At 52.0% G+C, this 14,954-nt stretch overlaps 4 protein-coding genes across 4 annotated transcripts; 3 read left to right on the forward strand and 1 right to left on the reverse strand.

Annotated features, from left to right (window-relative positions):
• Window positions 1–2,188: 2,188 nt before the first annotated feature.
• PHACADRAFT_260148 (uncharacterized protein) lies at window positions 2,189–3,627 on the forward strand (the record flags this gene model as incomplete). The annotated part of the gene is made up of 6 exons (XM_007398294.1): window positions 2,189–2,360; window positions 2,391–2,508; window positions 2,567–2,777; window positions 2,833–2,967; window positions 3,024–3,126; window positions 3,183–3,627. The coding sequence occupies 6 exons, from the start codon at window positions 2,189–2,191 to the stop codon at window positions 3,398–3,400; spliced, it is 957 nt and encodes a 318-aa protein (XP_007398356.1). The 3' UTR covers window positions 3,401–3,627.
• A 759-nt stretch (window positions 3,628–4,386) lies between these two features.
• Window positions 4,387–4,729, forward strand: PHACADRAFT_260149 (uncharacterized protein). The gene has a single exon (XM_007398295.1). It carries the CDS (start codon window positions 4,405–4,407, stop codon window positions 4,648–4,650), a length of 246 nt encoding a protein of 81 aa, XP_007398357.1. The 5' UTR covers window positions 4,387–4,404; the 3' UTR covers window positions 4,651–4,729.
• A 1,230-nt stretch (window positions 4,730–5,959) lies between these two features.
• Window positions 5,960–7,150, forward strand: PHACADRAFT_198096 (uncharacterized protein; the record flags this gene model as incomplete). Its single annotated transcript, XM_007398296.1, has 5 exons — window positions 5,960–6,279; window positions 6,342–6,525; window positions 6,583–6,717; window positions 6,768–6,870; window positions 6,933–7,150. 5 exons carry the CDS (start codon window positions 5,960–5,962, stop codon window positions 7,148–7,150), a joined length of 960 nt encoding a protein of 319 aa, XP_007398358.1.
• Window positions 7,151–7,691: 541 nt separating this feature from the next.
• Window positions 7,692–9,714, reverse strand: PHACADRAFT_198097 (uncharacterized protein; the record flags this gene model as incomplete). The annotated part of the gene is made up of 9 exons (XM_007398297.1): window positions 7,692–7,753; window positions 7,813–7,853; window positions 7,908–7,998; window positions 8,072–8,282; window positions 8,357–8,482; window positions 8,543–8,860; window positions 8,922–9,127; window positions 9,181–9,370; window positions 9,424–9,714. 9 exons carry the CDS (start codon window positions 9,712–9,714, stop codon window positions 7,692–7,694), a joined length of 1,536 nt encoding a protein of 511 aa, XP_007398359.1.
• Between the last annotated feature and the right edge of the window lie 5,240 nt (window positions 9,715–14,954).

A 14,954-nucleotide genomic window follows, 5' to 3' on the forward strand; every position in this document is an offset into this window, starting at 1 on the left:
TTCCGGTCTTTCGTCTGCCAATCAGCTGCCAGAGCGCATCAGCAGGTAGGGTCTTCGTAACCCTTGGGATATTCTAACAGCGAAGCGAGTGTGAGAACGTCTTGGATTTGAATGTTCCAGGAAAAGTAGTTCTCCGTGCCCTTCAGGGCTTCAATCTTTGGGGAACTGTCCATACTCTCGAGAACAACAGTCTACGGCGGCGCCTAGATAGAGTTCGTTCTGGACGTGGTATCACAGGGTCGATCAAGGTTTGATCAACAGTGGAAAAGGGTCGCGTTGACCCTGCAGGTGATGTCGGTGACCGATGATTAGAGCGCGGGGCTCATAACCTGTTGTGAAAGACTTCGCGCAGGCGGGGGATTCACGAGTAATCAAGGATAAAATCCAAAAATAATACTACATGTTCTTATATAGGTTATCTACTTCCTAATCTGGTCAGACCAATAAAATGTACCTTAGGAAGCTGAGACTAAGAGGAAGCATAACGAGGGCGCAGAGCCGAGAGTGCTCTGCGCGGGTCATATCTAAAACGGGCATGACAGATCCATATTGGGCATGACGACCTAAGCGCGTCATGTCGGTATCCCTACCGGCGCGGCTGATGCGCATCCGGCGCCTCAGATACTACAACACAGCTGAGCCAAGACATTCCTTCCCATCTATCTCATCACTTTCGGCTTGACCTTTCTTTGCGTGTAGGCGGACGATGGATAGCCATCTAACCTGGAAGGCAGGAAGAACACGATATCTCGCAAACAGTAGGGTGTCCGGCGAAGTGAGGGCGACAGGATCCCGCGTGCAAGTACTGAGGGGCCAGTTGCGCGAAGAGTACACGCAGTCATTAATCATTGCGCGTCAGAATGTCAGATGCTTCCTAAAGCCGGATTCCGCCACTTATTTTCCATCGTTGGACACTTGCCCTTCCTCCCTTGCCTTCCAGATCTCGTCCCCACGGCGTTTAGACATACTATAAAGGTGATCTCATGCCTTTGAATGAAACATCCTTCCACCATTCCCCGAGAGCTTCTCCCACCTCCTCTGAAACGCACTCCGAGTCACGATTTGAGTCAGCACGCAGCGAGTGTGGGCATGAGCAAGTGAGTACCAGAGTGAGCTGCGTTTACTGAGCTTTAGTGCTACAGACACCAGCGCTCGCTAATCGGACTCTGCTGTAAGTGCTCACTGCTCGCGCAAGTTCATTTTTTGTTCCCTGCATATGATTTCACTGCATATATATAATTTTCTTCTCTCCTCCACAAGTGCCTAACGTCAGTCTGTTCCCTGAGTATCTCCTCTGCATCTTCGCTGGCTTTTATGCCAGACACACGCCTGAGGCGAGCTGGTGTCTCAAAACTCTGAAGTTGAACTACCGCGAATCATATTATAAGTTCCTTCATCTCAAGAGGATGAAGGAAATTACAGCTCGATTCATGGAAGTTCCGCCTCAGTGTTTCTGGCAACGGTGTTATGAATGACATCGGCACGCTCGGCATACACGTGGACGATTATGACACTTGCCTCTAGTGTTTCTGGAAGATAAATTGTTCTGCCTTTCTGCATTGCGGTACGCGTGGCGTGTTAGACAATATATGCACATGACGACAGTGACACTAGAGACGGTCCGAGGTATTCGGGGTCATTAATAAATAGACGCACGCCAGGCGCATCACCGAGACCCCAAGACTGGCTTGATGTTGCTCAAGAGACGGCTTTCGCCGCTCTGTCCTTGGCTCTGTCCATGTTCCTCCTGTTTATGCAGCATCTATAGTCCTTGTAGTTGTGCCATTAAGTAACCATGCATGCTCTCTCATAGTCGTCTTCACAGCTCACCGGTCACCTCGGAGCCGCTTGATCGTCATTCGGAATGTGACGGCTCCGGACATGAATTGTCTGCGCAGTGCGAGTCATATCAGGGTTAACGCTCGTCAATGATGATTCACTTAACGCGGCAAATTACTCTCTGCCGTAGAGACCGTCGCCACAGGAGTTCCAGGTTTGCACCCATAGCGAGCACGACGTCTCTCTCGAGCAGAGTAGCGACCCTAATAGCTTCTTTTCGACTACGCCGGACTTGTGCGGTGCACCTCAAACGTTCGTCTGTCATTGTTCACAGGCGACTATCATAACCTCACTGGCTGTAACATATAAGACATCTCGCAAGCCCACGGCTGGATTCCACATCACAGCGATGGATTCGACACAATACAGCACGCTCACTGTCGCACGCGGCTTTGCATACAACGTATATTACACTTCACCAGCAACGGAGGGCAGACCAACGCTGCTGTTCCTCCACGGCTTCCCGTCCACCTCATACGACTGGCGCAAGCAGATAGTGCACTTCAAGGCGCATGGCTTCGGTGTGCTCGCGCCTGATCTGCTTGGTGCAGGCGAAACATCCAAGCCTACGAACTCGAAGGCCTTCCGCCTTGGTGCGCTTGCACAGGACGTCGTTGATATTCTTGACGCATTTGGTCTCCGCAAGGTCATCGGCGTCGGACACGACTGGTACGCCTCCTCTCTTACATGTGTAGCAATGACGGCTGAACGAAAGGGAACCCGGCAGGGGCAGCATACTCATGTCGCGCCTGTCGATGCTGCACCAAGAGCGCTTCAGCGGTCTCGTGTGGCTCGGGCTCGGCTTCTGCGAGCCAATCGTGCGCCCGTTTGACCTGCAGGGCGCCATGACAGAAACGAAGGCCGCTTTCGGCTACGAGATGTATGCGTACTGGGAGTTCTTCACGCAGCCAGACGCTGCGCAGATCATTCATCAGAACGTGCGTCCTCGAGCTCTCCGTGGTGTGCGTGTACTAAGCACAGAACCGCATCCAGGTCGACAGCTTCATCCAGCTGGCGTATGCACGGGACCCCACGACCTGGCTGACGTGGATGATCCAGCGCGGCAAGACGGCGGAGTGCATCGAGAACAACGTCCTGCTCGGACGCCCAGACTGGATTTCTGATGAGGTGCCGAATACTTCGAGCATGCTATTACCCGGCATAGGCTGACCTCGTCAACTCAGGAGTACGACATAATGAGGCAGCACCTCCTCACACACGGCGTCGCCTCTTCTCTGCTGTGGTACGTCAACCAGGTCGTGAACAACGACCTCGAGGAGAACCTGAGTGCGTTTACCTCTGCTCTGCCCTTCTCTCCATTGCATTCTGACGCTGTACGACAGAAATTCCCACGGACGCGTACACGATCAAGGTCCCCTCTCTCTTAGTTGGCGCGTCCAAGGACTGCTTCTGCATCGAGTCGTTCAATCTCACGCAGATGCAGAAGTATGCGACGGCCCTCCAGACTGCGAGCGTCCCTGCGGGGCATTGGCCCCAGCTTGAGTGCGGGGACGAGGTCAACAGGATTATAGAGGAGTGGCTCGCAAACGTCCCGATGTGATTACTCGTAATGGCACCTAAGCGACTCATTGCAGGATGCAGTAGGGGCTCAGCGCTCATGATTGAGATGAACGTGGCGCTACCGCAGCTACTCTTGCAGGATTGCGCCACGCTCAAGTCTCATACATAAAATTTGATATCTGCGGACCAGGAAAGACGTAGTTTTTTGTCAATGGTCTGGCGGCGAAGGGTATCTATCGTTATCACCTGTGTATACGCGTACCACAACGATACATTGAACATAACACCGCCGTTCTTCTGGGCTGACGCGCACATGATAGCATGTCGCGCCATTGGCAGGCGAGCTAATACTGAACCCTGATTATGGCAACCAAATTACGGTAGCGTGAATTTGTTCTTAGACAGATCTCCAAATATAAACACGACGAAATGCAAATACAGGAGTAATAGATGCTATAAACTGCGCCATTTCGCCGCGAGTCGCCGGAGACATCACGGTATATCGCTGGGTGCGCACTTCAAGTCATAAGGTCTCCCAGGTTCAACTCTATGCTGGCCTTCCGCTTAAACCTTAGCTCATCTCATGCTCCTAACAATAGGACGGTAATCTGAACACACAGCCGGGGACCCTTTCTGGAAGTCGCCATCACGGTCCGCGGTGCCTGGGGTCACCGGGATCAAACCCGAGTCTACTATTGGCTGGCACTTGGACCCATCCGCAACTTGCCTCTCGTCTTTCAAACTCTGAAGACTGCCAAGCGCTTCAAGTCGTGAGTCTAAATAGCTCGTTGCTACTACATAACAAGGCCATAATGCTTATACATTTCCCACATGGATCTCATGCACGATCACCCTAACGGGCAGCCCACTAGGTTTGAACTTTGCCACGGAATGCTCATTCCTTGTACATACACGAGTCTCCGCGGACCCTGTCTCCGTAATTATCAAAGCTAGCGTGAATCGATACTCGGTGAGAGCTACTTTCCATTGTGCTATATGCTCTAACATGTTATTCGATATCCTTCTGGAAATTCAACCAGCGCCATGTATGGCGCCATGGAGGTGGTGCAAAAAAAAGCTATGAAGCGCGGCGATGAGTGGTATGTGACTCGCGTCCCAAATTTTGTCTTCCTAGCTACCGATAGTGCCGCTATCCACTGTCCGAGTGAACATACTGTGAACGGCGCCCGGAACGCTCGTCCGCTGTCCGTTATGGATGGTCGTTCTCTGCGCCTTGCCCCTCCAGCGGCAGAAGACAAGTCAACATTGCTCCCCTTTGTGGCTGTCTAGTATCTACATTGCACTCGACATGCTCGATCTCTGCGCAAGGTTGTAGGCATAGGGCAACACTAGCAAGTTCCCTTTCTCTTACGTAGCAATATCGGCTGAACAGAGTGAGTGTTAGCAGAGGCGGCCCTTTATGTCGCATATACTGCACAATGAATGTACTTACGGCCGCTTATGGTTAAGATTCGGCTTTCGCGGACCGAGTGCCATCGTCGACGAGCGGAAGCTGCATGAGACTCGTTATCGGACAACGCATAAACACAAGTGCTGCACATGTGGGAACGCACGTATCACCATTAGTGCGCCTTCCCAGCTAGACTAACTCGATACTTGTCCCAGAAGTCCAGTTGCGGACGTGTGGTGCCATTCTCAGGGCTGAGCCTGCGTGTAGGCGTACACTTTACTGCAAGTTTACAGGCACAAGTTATTGCGGGTACTGTGACTGGGAAGTGGGAACACCGGTTTGGGATGCTCCCCTTCCCCCTGGGGGCCTATCTGACTCCTACTTTAAGTTCTGGTCGCAACCCTCTTTTCCTCGTGCTTAGCATGCTTCCGATAATAGAACAATTTAACACTTGGGTGGAGCTCTCAGTAAGCACATCGGTGGGAGGCGGCACCTTGTTCCATTCCTCGGGGGTTGATACACCCGATGGCGCGTGAATGGGTACGGTAGGTATCTCGTGGGTACATTGGCACGGCGACCCGCAGTAGCGCACTTCAGACTTCTTTTATTTATCTATTATTCCAAACATAGATCGTAATAATGCTGGTTTATCGCTACAAGTAGCGATCTTGAGCGTGCAAAGGACCGTTCCTTGGCACCACTAATCACGATCTGAGGTATCCGGGGTCACCAGTTCTGAGCGCGCGTCTATCGACCCTCCCATCAACGCTGGGTCCCATTCAGGGAAGCTGGCAGGAACTGTACCGGCCCCTATTAGTATCAAAGGTGCCGTTTGCCTTCAAGAAGATATCCATGGTGCGAGACGTTGAGTTCTCAAAACTGTAGATGAAATTAACGCATGAATTTTAGGATAAGGCCACTACAGCCGCCCGTATCCTCCCCGGCGGCAGGTTGACATGCAATGCCGCAGTGCGATGTCAAGAAACAATTCCTACTTCAACGAAATCGGTGATATGCCACCCAAATCTCTGGTGTCTGCGCGCCTAACCGTCGGTCATGCCGTCGACCAGGCACGGAGCGAACGTGCAGTGAACTATGCCTGGAACATTCATCTGTTATCTCACGCAGATGGCTACTTTTGTAGCATATAAGGCCCACTTGCCTACACATCGAGCCCCCATCTCCACGATGGACAACACAAAGTACCGCGTATTCACCGTCGCACGCAGCTTTGCGTACAACGTCTACTATACCCCTCCGACGGTAGAGGGCAAGCCAACGCTGCTCTTCCTCCACGGCTTTCCATCCACTTCATACGACTGGCGCAAGCAGGTCAGACACTTTGAGACGCGCGGCTTTGGGCTGCTTGTGCCCGACCTGCTCGGTGCAGGCGCGACATCCAAGCCCACGGACTCGAAGGCCTTCCGCCTCGGCGCAGTTGCACAGGACATCGTTGACATCCTCGACGCGCTCTGTCTCCTCAAGGTTGTCGGCATAGCGACAGACTGGTACGCCCGAGCCTTTGTCATGCGTATTCACACGTCAGCTGACCAGCGATGGATGTCTGCAGGGGCAGCATATTCTTGTCGCGTCTGTCGATGTTGCATCAGGATCGGTTCTACGGTCTCGCGTGGCTCGGGCTTGGCTTCCGCCCTGCGAACCTGCGTCCACTCGACCTTGTGCCAGACAGCGAAATATACGCGTACTGGGAGTTTCTTACTCGGCCGGACGCTGCGGAACTCATTCATAAGCACGTACGTCCCTAAGCTCAGGCTCTTGATCTCGCACCTGACTGAATGATATCATGCTAGATTGATAGCTTCATCCAGCTGGTGTACCCGAGGGATGCCGAGAGCTGGCTGACGTGGCTGGAACAGCGCGGTAAAACGGCCGAGTGTATTGAGAATAACATCCTACTAGGACGCCCTGACTGGCTGTCTTCTGGGGTGCGTAGCGCGCTGCGCCAGATACTGCCGGACTAATACTGCGCGTCTAGGAGTACGATAAATTGAAACAAGACCTTCTCACGCACGGCGTCGCCTCGTCGCTGCTGTGGTATGTCAATGAAGTTGAGGGCAACGACCACGAGGAAAATACCAGTACGTCCCTTGCTCTCCTCTCTTCTGCTGCCGCCAAAGCCTGAATTTATGATTGAATGCAGGAATCCCGGAGGATGCGCACAAGATTAAGGTTCCCTCGCTGTTCGTCGGTGCGTCCAAGGACTACCTCTGTCGTGAGTCCGCTGGTGTTGCGCAGATGCAGAAGTATGCGTCGGCGCTCCGCACCGCGAGTGTCCCCGCGGGGCACTATCTGCATCTTGAGCGGGCGGATGAAGTCAACGTAATCTTGGAGGAGTGGCTTGTGACTGTTCCGCTGTGATAGGTCAATGCTATGGATAAAGTATCACCCAGGATGGGCTGAGACTCTGAAGCAGCACGGGGGGAGATGAGAGATGACATGCACGCGCGGCCGCGCCAGTCCATGCCTGATGTAATGGCAAGGCCGACCCTCTGAAGTGTGGCCCGTCATAGATGTTCCCCACGTGTGAAGCAAGTCGTGGCCGCCTTGCAGACCACGAAAGGCGCATACAGTCTGCTTGCTGGAACACACTGACACTGATTCTGCTTACCGGCGACAGCACGAAGGGGAAGAGAGAGCGAAAAAGAGAGTCGATATCTGCTGCGGCTTACAAGTCCGACCCACCAGGCAAGGGCGGAGTCAATGTTGCGAGCATTAAAATTTCCTATAACAATACGTTATCTATTTATGACAACAACAGGTGCAACATGGCGGTCTATCTCTACGATGGTCTATCTGACTCTGGCCTTAATATCTGTGGCGGCTGCACATGCGTAGCGCTTTGGGCCAACGCGCTCAAGGGTTAAAACTCACATCAGTGGATATATGCATACAACGAAACCTAAGCGAAGATCTGGCAGCCGTACGCAACGTTCCCGTCTCTGATAAACGTAATGATATGATCTGCGAACAACAAGGCATAAGGCGCGCCAGTCTCAAATGTGTACTATACGTGGGCGTACCTCCGAGCACCCGCCTCGAGAAGCCCGCCTCGCAATAACAGCTGTGTTACTGCTTTGTCAGCGATAACACGCAAGGGCAGCGATGCACCACGCACAAGTAATAAATCCACTTGCGCCTGAATCTCGCGATCTCCTCGCGCCCCGCAGGTGTGTCATTCATCACATCGGGGTACTTCGCCTTCAGCGCTGCGCATCCATGCAACCGCCGTCAGCGCAAGACTCGGTCTCAGACCGAGGGTAGCCAGAACGATACGCTCACCATTTTCGACGTCGCGGAACCCCGCCTCGAACCGCTGCCGCCACTCGCGCAGCGTCCGCGCATAGTGCGGGCCGATGTTCGCAACGGAGTCGATCACGAGGCGCTGCGACGAGCCGGAGACTACTGCGTGAGTGAGCTGCGTCAGCGTCGGGAGTACGCCGCCGGGGAAGACTGCGAGTACGGATGGGTGAATGAGAATCTGAGACAGAGACTGTGTCATTGCTTACTCTGAAGGGTTCGCAGTCAGCGAATGGGTGGGACGGGAGAAAAGAGAGAAGAACGCACGTATTTCCGAATAAAGTCTTCGCCCTTGATATATGCGTCGTACCGCCCCTCGGGAATGGTGATGGCCTGCACGACGCCGACGCCCGTGTCTTTCTTCAGCGCCCAGTCTATCGCGGCGAAGTACGTCTGCAGCACGAATCAGCCAACAGTATCCCGGCTGATGGCGTGCAGCACTGGAATACTGACCTCGTACATGTCACGCCCGATGGCCTCAATCATCTCCACGCTGACAACACGATCAAACGCACCCGCCCACTCCTGCGGCATGACGCGGAAATCCATGAGGTGCACGCGCACGCGGTCGCCGATGGGCTGCGTCGCTGCGTCATAGTCGAACATGCAGTGGCCAGTGTCACGCAGGCGTTCTTGACGCTCCTGCCGGAGGAGCGCGTGGATGTACTCCGCCTGCTCGGTTGAGAGCGTGATGGTGTCGACCGTCGTGCCCGGGATTGTGCGCACAATTTCCAGCGCAAGCGAGCCCCAGCCGGAACCAATCTCGAGGACCTGCACGAGTCAGAGTTGTCATTCTAGGCGCATATATGTGTCTGAGAAGGGTGTTACTCACGCGATGACCTGGTTGTATATCCGCTTTGCATATGATGTGCTGGAGCTTGCGTATCTGTGCATCGTGCAGTGCGTCAGGCATGTCAGATGTGCCGTTCACGACATTGGACCCCATGCGTGGACTGGTCTCGTTGCTAGCCAGCTTGTCGTCCGCGTCGAGCGATGGGAATATGGCGCAAGAGTACGTCATATCCTTCGACAAGAATACTGGACCCCCACATTTAGTCGTATGTTGAGGCAGTTGCTAGAGTGAGACATACCTTTGAACATGTCGTTCCCCAGATCGTAGTGCGCGCTGGTGTTGCGACGAGCCATAGCAAGAGTGCCTTCTGACACTAGACGCTCAATGATTCGGGCGGGAATTTTCAGCAGAGAGCCGGGAATTGCAAGCATCGAAGAGATTGGCACAGGAAGCGAAGGCAAAGGATTATCACGGTTGATAGCAAAAATCTGAGACCTCCTGCTCAGTAGCCAAATCTTGGTCACGCGGCTCATGGGAATACCTCAAAAAACCTGGCCATGTCCCGACGCGACTTGAATGAGACATCCCCTCGCATGTATGCTTCCGCGAACACGAGATCTGGAGAAGCGGCCGGCGAAAGGACCTTCAGGAAGAACGCCGGATCGTGAACTGTGAGCTCTGCACCAAGCTCGCTGTCCTCTGCGCAGAGTAGTGAGGTCGGGAAACAGTGAGTCCGGGTGCGAGTGTGCAGAGTGAGTCGGCCTCTGGTGATGGTTCGAGAGAGGTACCACGCAAAAGCGGCCTCTGCTGCGTCGTATAGGATTGCGGACATCGTCCGACACGATTTAGTCTGGAGCAAAGACGTCGACGAGCAGGGGTCGGCCACCTCCATCGATCCCTGGAAAAATGACAGCTCTTGACAGGAGGCATGCTAGGGCCGCTGAAGGCAGGAGGCATCCACGATTCAGATCTTATTAATATCGAAACAATTCGCTTAGCTACCTCTAGATGGTCTCACCCTCGGGGTCCTCAGGTAATATTGCCGCATACAGTAATTCTATCAAAAGGCGTACTTAGCGCCCACTTTCTGCCCACCGAGGTCGCACAGTGTAAGCAGGGGCTGTATGGCTACCGCAACGAATCCATGTTGTAGAATAGCCTACAAGTAACTGAATGCCTCTTCACACCACGCACGTTTCTTACGGCGCACGCTGTCCTTTATTAATCCTGCCCAGCGTTTCTTCGGCGCCATTGCGACTAGCCGACGAGCGGTTTGCGGGGGCCCACGTAAGCGCTGGGGGCGAAACCTGTTACCCTGAATCGCAGATGCTTCCTGGCTGAAGGGAGGATGCTGGTTGGTTGGCAGGCCAATAAAATTGAGAATCTCCAGGAATCGGAAGTTCCCGGCCATCCCTGTCCAGACGGTCCGGACGGTCCATCCGTCTTCGCTATTTATAGCCGAGATAACTAGCGATAAGTCGCGAAGCAAACCCTGTTAGTTATCTCGCAAAATACAAGCTAATAATATTTAAGATGTCGAGTTTGACCAAAAAAACTAGCAGCCTTTCTAACCTACATAAATACATACGTTGGTTTCTGGCTGACGACAAGGGAATCATATTGAGAATCGCATGAATCAGGCAGTCATGGCAGTCTGAGAACAGAACAAGCATCGCATCACGTCATCACGTGCATGTTCGGCAGAGTCTAGTCTTCGTGGCGCTTGATCCTGTCTCTGATTCTGATTCCCCTAGAATCGGGTTATGGACCAAACCGTACACGCTCAAAAGTTACGTGACTATCAGCCATTGCACCAGAGCTTGTGCTAATGTGCCAGCCGGCGCCTATGAGTCTAATTCCCAAGGTACGAACAAACTTGTGTGCAGTAGGCTTGCGCCTGCCCCATCCGATTTCGCGGAGCTTTTTCCCAGACGTTGTCGCGAGCACGCAAGCGTGATCCAATCCATTCGTACAGATTATATTGCCTATTATATATACTACATGATCAACCATAATCAGTCTGCAATGGCTTTTCTTAGGGTACAGTTGTGGGACGAAATTTGCGTAAATTGACTATTGATCATACGGGAGCATGGGAAGGAGGTGTCAGCGGCGTCGCTTTGGGTAGATAATGCAGGTGAGGAAAACATTGTAACATATGATGAGGAATACTATGACCGTGCATCTCCTTCATCGCAGCTAACCCACACAATTTTCCATCGCTCACTCACAGCCTATGTAGTGCCGTCGGAGCCCCAGGTGCAATGGGTCCACTCGTGCAAGTGCACCCTGATCGCGCACGAGAGCTGTCTCCTGAACTGTATATGCAACGCACAGCAAGATGCCTCGCACTTGTCGAACGCCCTGAAGTACCCCCAGTGCAGTGCGCGGTACGAGATCCTGAGTGGGATCCTGTTCCCGCTGCGGCTGCTCAACCACATCAACACCTTGGCGTAGTACTATTAGCAGAGCGTGAACACAAATTGCTTATAGCACAGCAGGAGAGATAGCAGCATGTATAAGGGCTATAAGTACATAGGCAGATTGCGTAGGTGTGTTACGAGCAGGCAGATGAAGCTGTGGTGAGATGCGGCGTGTTTGCAACCAGTCTTCGTTCAGGAGTCATTATTATGGTGGTAAGTGTAGCCCATACCATTCATCATGCACGACAGGTTTCTCGAGACTTAGCAAGCACTTGTCTGTAGGTGACATTAGTTTACTAGGGGAAGGACGGTGCGAAATTTAAAAGATTTATTGCTCTTGAACATGTCTGTACATAATTAAATGCTTACTAAATTACCTGTCACCAGCTATGCTGGTGGAAGGTCATCCTAGGTCATCCACTCCCTGGAGCGCTTCTGGTCAGCTGAAAGTGGCACGGCTTTGTAAGCAAAGCTTCTGGCTGTTTGCTCCCAGCCCACTGCACTTGAGCCTTTGGGCCACCGCCCTTGATGACATCCAAGTATGAGTATCAACCATCGCAAATATAATCATTTCATTCATATCTCAATGATACAACACTTAAATGCACAAACTATCAGTTAGGAACATCCAAAACAGATGAGACCACAGAGTGGTGAAAGCCTTCACAGTTATTTCCACCGCATCCAGTCCCCCCGCGCTTCCAAAATACCAGGTCAGAGTTTCCCATGTGCTCATATATGATCCTCGCTCTGGTGTCGTGCTCAAACAAGAATCTCAGAGTAGTGATCTGTCTGCCATGGAGTATACTCCATGGCTGGCGCTCTCTACCCCTCATCTTGCACTGCCTACGACCCAGACACAAGGCCCAAGGACCACTCATCATGCTTGTGACGTCGGCCTGAGACCGATACACAACTTGCTGTATGTCGCCACATGCCCTGGGCCGGCACACCAACAATAGCACTTGACCTTCGCTTTGCTGTTGTGCGATGCGCAATGCCCAGAATGTGTCATGCAGCACCGCACGCCATCTAGCACCCCGAGCCAACCTGCAAGCCGCAGTATCGCACCACCTCTCCACGTGTCTTCACTATGTCCATCAGGCATCGCAGGCTCAAAGCTAGAAGCCCGCGACTTGCGTCTTGTTGCTGATCGTGGTGCCTACTTGTTTCAGCAGCTGACGCCCGACTTGAGCCCCCGGGCAGCCTGCATATGAGCAACAACTCACATACCTGCTGTGCGTTATCGGTCATACAAGCTCTAACTGCAAGGTGCGCAACTCCCAGCGCGAACACAGAAAGGACTAGACGTCCTTGGGCGCCAGCGATTAGCGGAGCCTGGCAGTTCTTGCGTGAGCATCCTTGCGTGAGTTTGGCTGGCCCTGGGATAAGGCGCAGCCGTCACTGGCACTGCGACCTTAACACAACAGCTCGGTACTTCCAGTCTTTGCCACCGAGTAACGTCTGTAAAGGGTACATTCTCTCTCCTGTGCCCTATGGTTTGGCAGTTTGCAAGGACGACTAACACCCAAACCTTACTCACCAACAGTGCATGCACCGCAGTTATACACATATTGATTGACTGGCTGATGTAGTATGCAGGGCTGAACAGAAACGCTGCAGGCACAGGCCACACAGGAGAAGGCACAACAGGGCTTGAGCCTTGCGTACCCTCTGCCCGTCATCACGTCGGCCGGTGCCGCCACTGAGCTGCACTGCAATGGCAGACTCGGGTGGAGTGAAGAGTCCCTGTTTGGTAGCAATGACGCGTTGTTTGGGTAGAGGGCCATATAATGACCCTCTGTGTATGTTAATACTTATGGAAATACTGCTCTCCAGCGACGCTGCTGTTCTTGGGTGTCTTCCCACCATCTACTGCACCCAGCCTACTGCACTTGAGCCTTGGACATTTCGCAGCTGCGTGTACCTATACCATGACCATGTATATGACTACCCATCTTCACAAATATAAATATACAGATTTGTACCAGTCTGCATGCGACAACTGCCGTCTGCAGTTCAAGATCATATTTATTTTGAGTGCTATGATTGTCCTGAATGACACTATGCAGGGGAATCGGCAATGGGCGCTTGATGCCCATATCCACGAGTCCCGGAAGCCGCCGAGTCTATGATGGGGTAACATCGTCTTTTTGTTTATCCTCGTAATACAAGTGCGCACCCACAAAGACTTGCAGACTAATCTCTTTTACTCAGCGAGCTTGCATACGATACTATACAATATGGGCGCACAATCTTCACAGATACAGGTTTGGCACGACTACTTGTAAGCTCGCATGTAGGCGGCCATCAGAAAAATGTCCAAACGTCTTCACGTTGCTTGTGCGTCTTGGGATCGGACCGACATGCCTTGGGTGCCTTGATGGTGTCGGGTAGCACCTCCAAGACGGGTCTCAACAATGCCTAAGACAGACTAAGGCACATGACACCTCCAACATCCAGAGGTTTTCTTGAAGTATCATTTCTCAAGGTCTTCTGAGTTGCTCATAAGAAGAGTAGACTGCTGCTGTTGTGTCTGGCATGGCAGTTTCCGGCACAGTCATGTTGCTAAATGTGCTTGTCATTAGTATCTAACATATGGTAATTTTGAATTGCATGTATGCAGAAATATTACGTCAAAGCACATCTAAATTCACGTGCTTAGAAGTGAGCATGTAATTATTGAAAGTGCTCCTTGGGAAGTTGTAAGCCTGCTCCTTGCAGACTTACCACTTTAGGACTCAGCTTATATAACATTTGTCTGTCTGTTTCTTGTCGATTTGCTTTCGTTTGTTCTTCTAGCCTATATTCACCCACTGTACTTGTACATAGACCTGCCACTCGCATAACTTGGCAATACAGCACGGTCCCAATATCTCATGTGACCACGCATGCACTCAGTGTTCCTTGCTTGGCCGCTTCCAAGGACACATATTTACTTCCTATATGCGAAGCTCTAGCTTGACCTGCGCACCATCTTAAGATGAACGTCATACTAGCTGCAGAAGAAATCATTCGACATAGGCAATGACACCTAGAAACAGTTCTAAATGTGAAGCCATCGTGCCTCCACAAAATGACCTCCCCCTTCTAATAGCAAGAGAAGGTCAGAACGCAGCACAACAGACCTAGAGAGCTGACATGGTAAGAAGATCTTTCATTTCTGTACAGAAGATGCACCCTCCTACAGGTACATTTTAGACCACGAGTCAACATGGAAATAGTACTCGGAGGTTGTGTTGTGCCCCAGAAGTGTGGCTCTCATATGCATTCACCAGGGGCGAAGATATATGGCACAGTGAAACAAATACCATGTTATCTGTTTGTTAAGTAGGCTCATTTGGTTGTCCCTGTATCTGATCCTTCTAGTAATGTTGATGGCAGCCAACCGCTGGTGTTGAGCTTTGAAATTCCAAAGACACTCGAAATCGTAGGACTCAGCTATCGTTCTCACAACCTCCCAAAAGATATGTGTTCCAATGTGAGACTCGTGGGCCACCACTGACTTCTCAGGAGTGATAGGCTATAACCTAAAGCACTGAGTTTAAAATACTCAGGCACTGTGCAGACAACAGGAAGAATAGGAAGCATGTCATGGATAATGGGACATCAGAAAGAAAGTCCGTCCAGAGAGTGCTATACCGTCACT

This window comes from Phanerochaete carnosa (assembly GCF_000300595.1).
Source record: "Phanerochaete carnosa HHB-10118-sp unplaced genomic scaffold PHACAscaffold_7, whole genome shotgun sequence".
NCBI classification, from domain to species: domain Eukaryota; kingdom Fungi; phylum Basidiomycota; class Agaricomycetes; order Polyporales; family Phanerochaetaceae; genus Phanerochaete; species Phanerochaete carnosa.

Bases quoted from the DNA above. Each gene is read 5' to 3' on its own strand.
- PHACADRAFT_260149 (XM_007398295.1), top strand. From the start codon at position 4,405: ATGTATGGCGCCATGGAGGTGGTGCAAAAAAAAGCTATGAAGCGCGGC.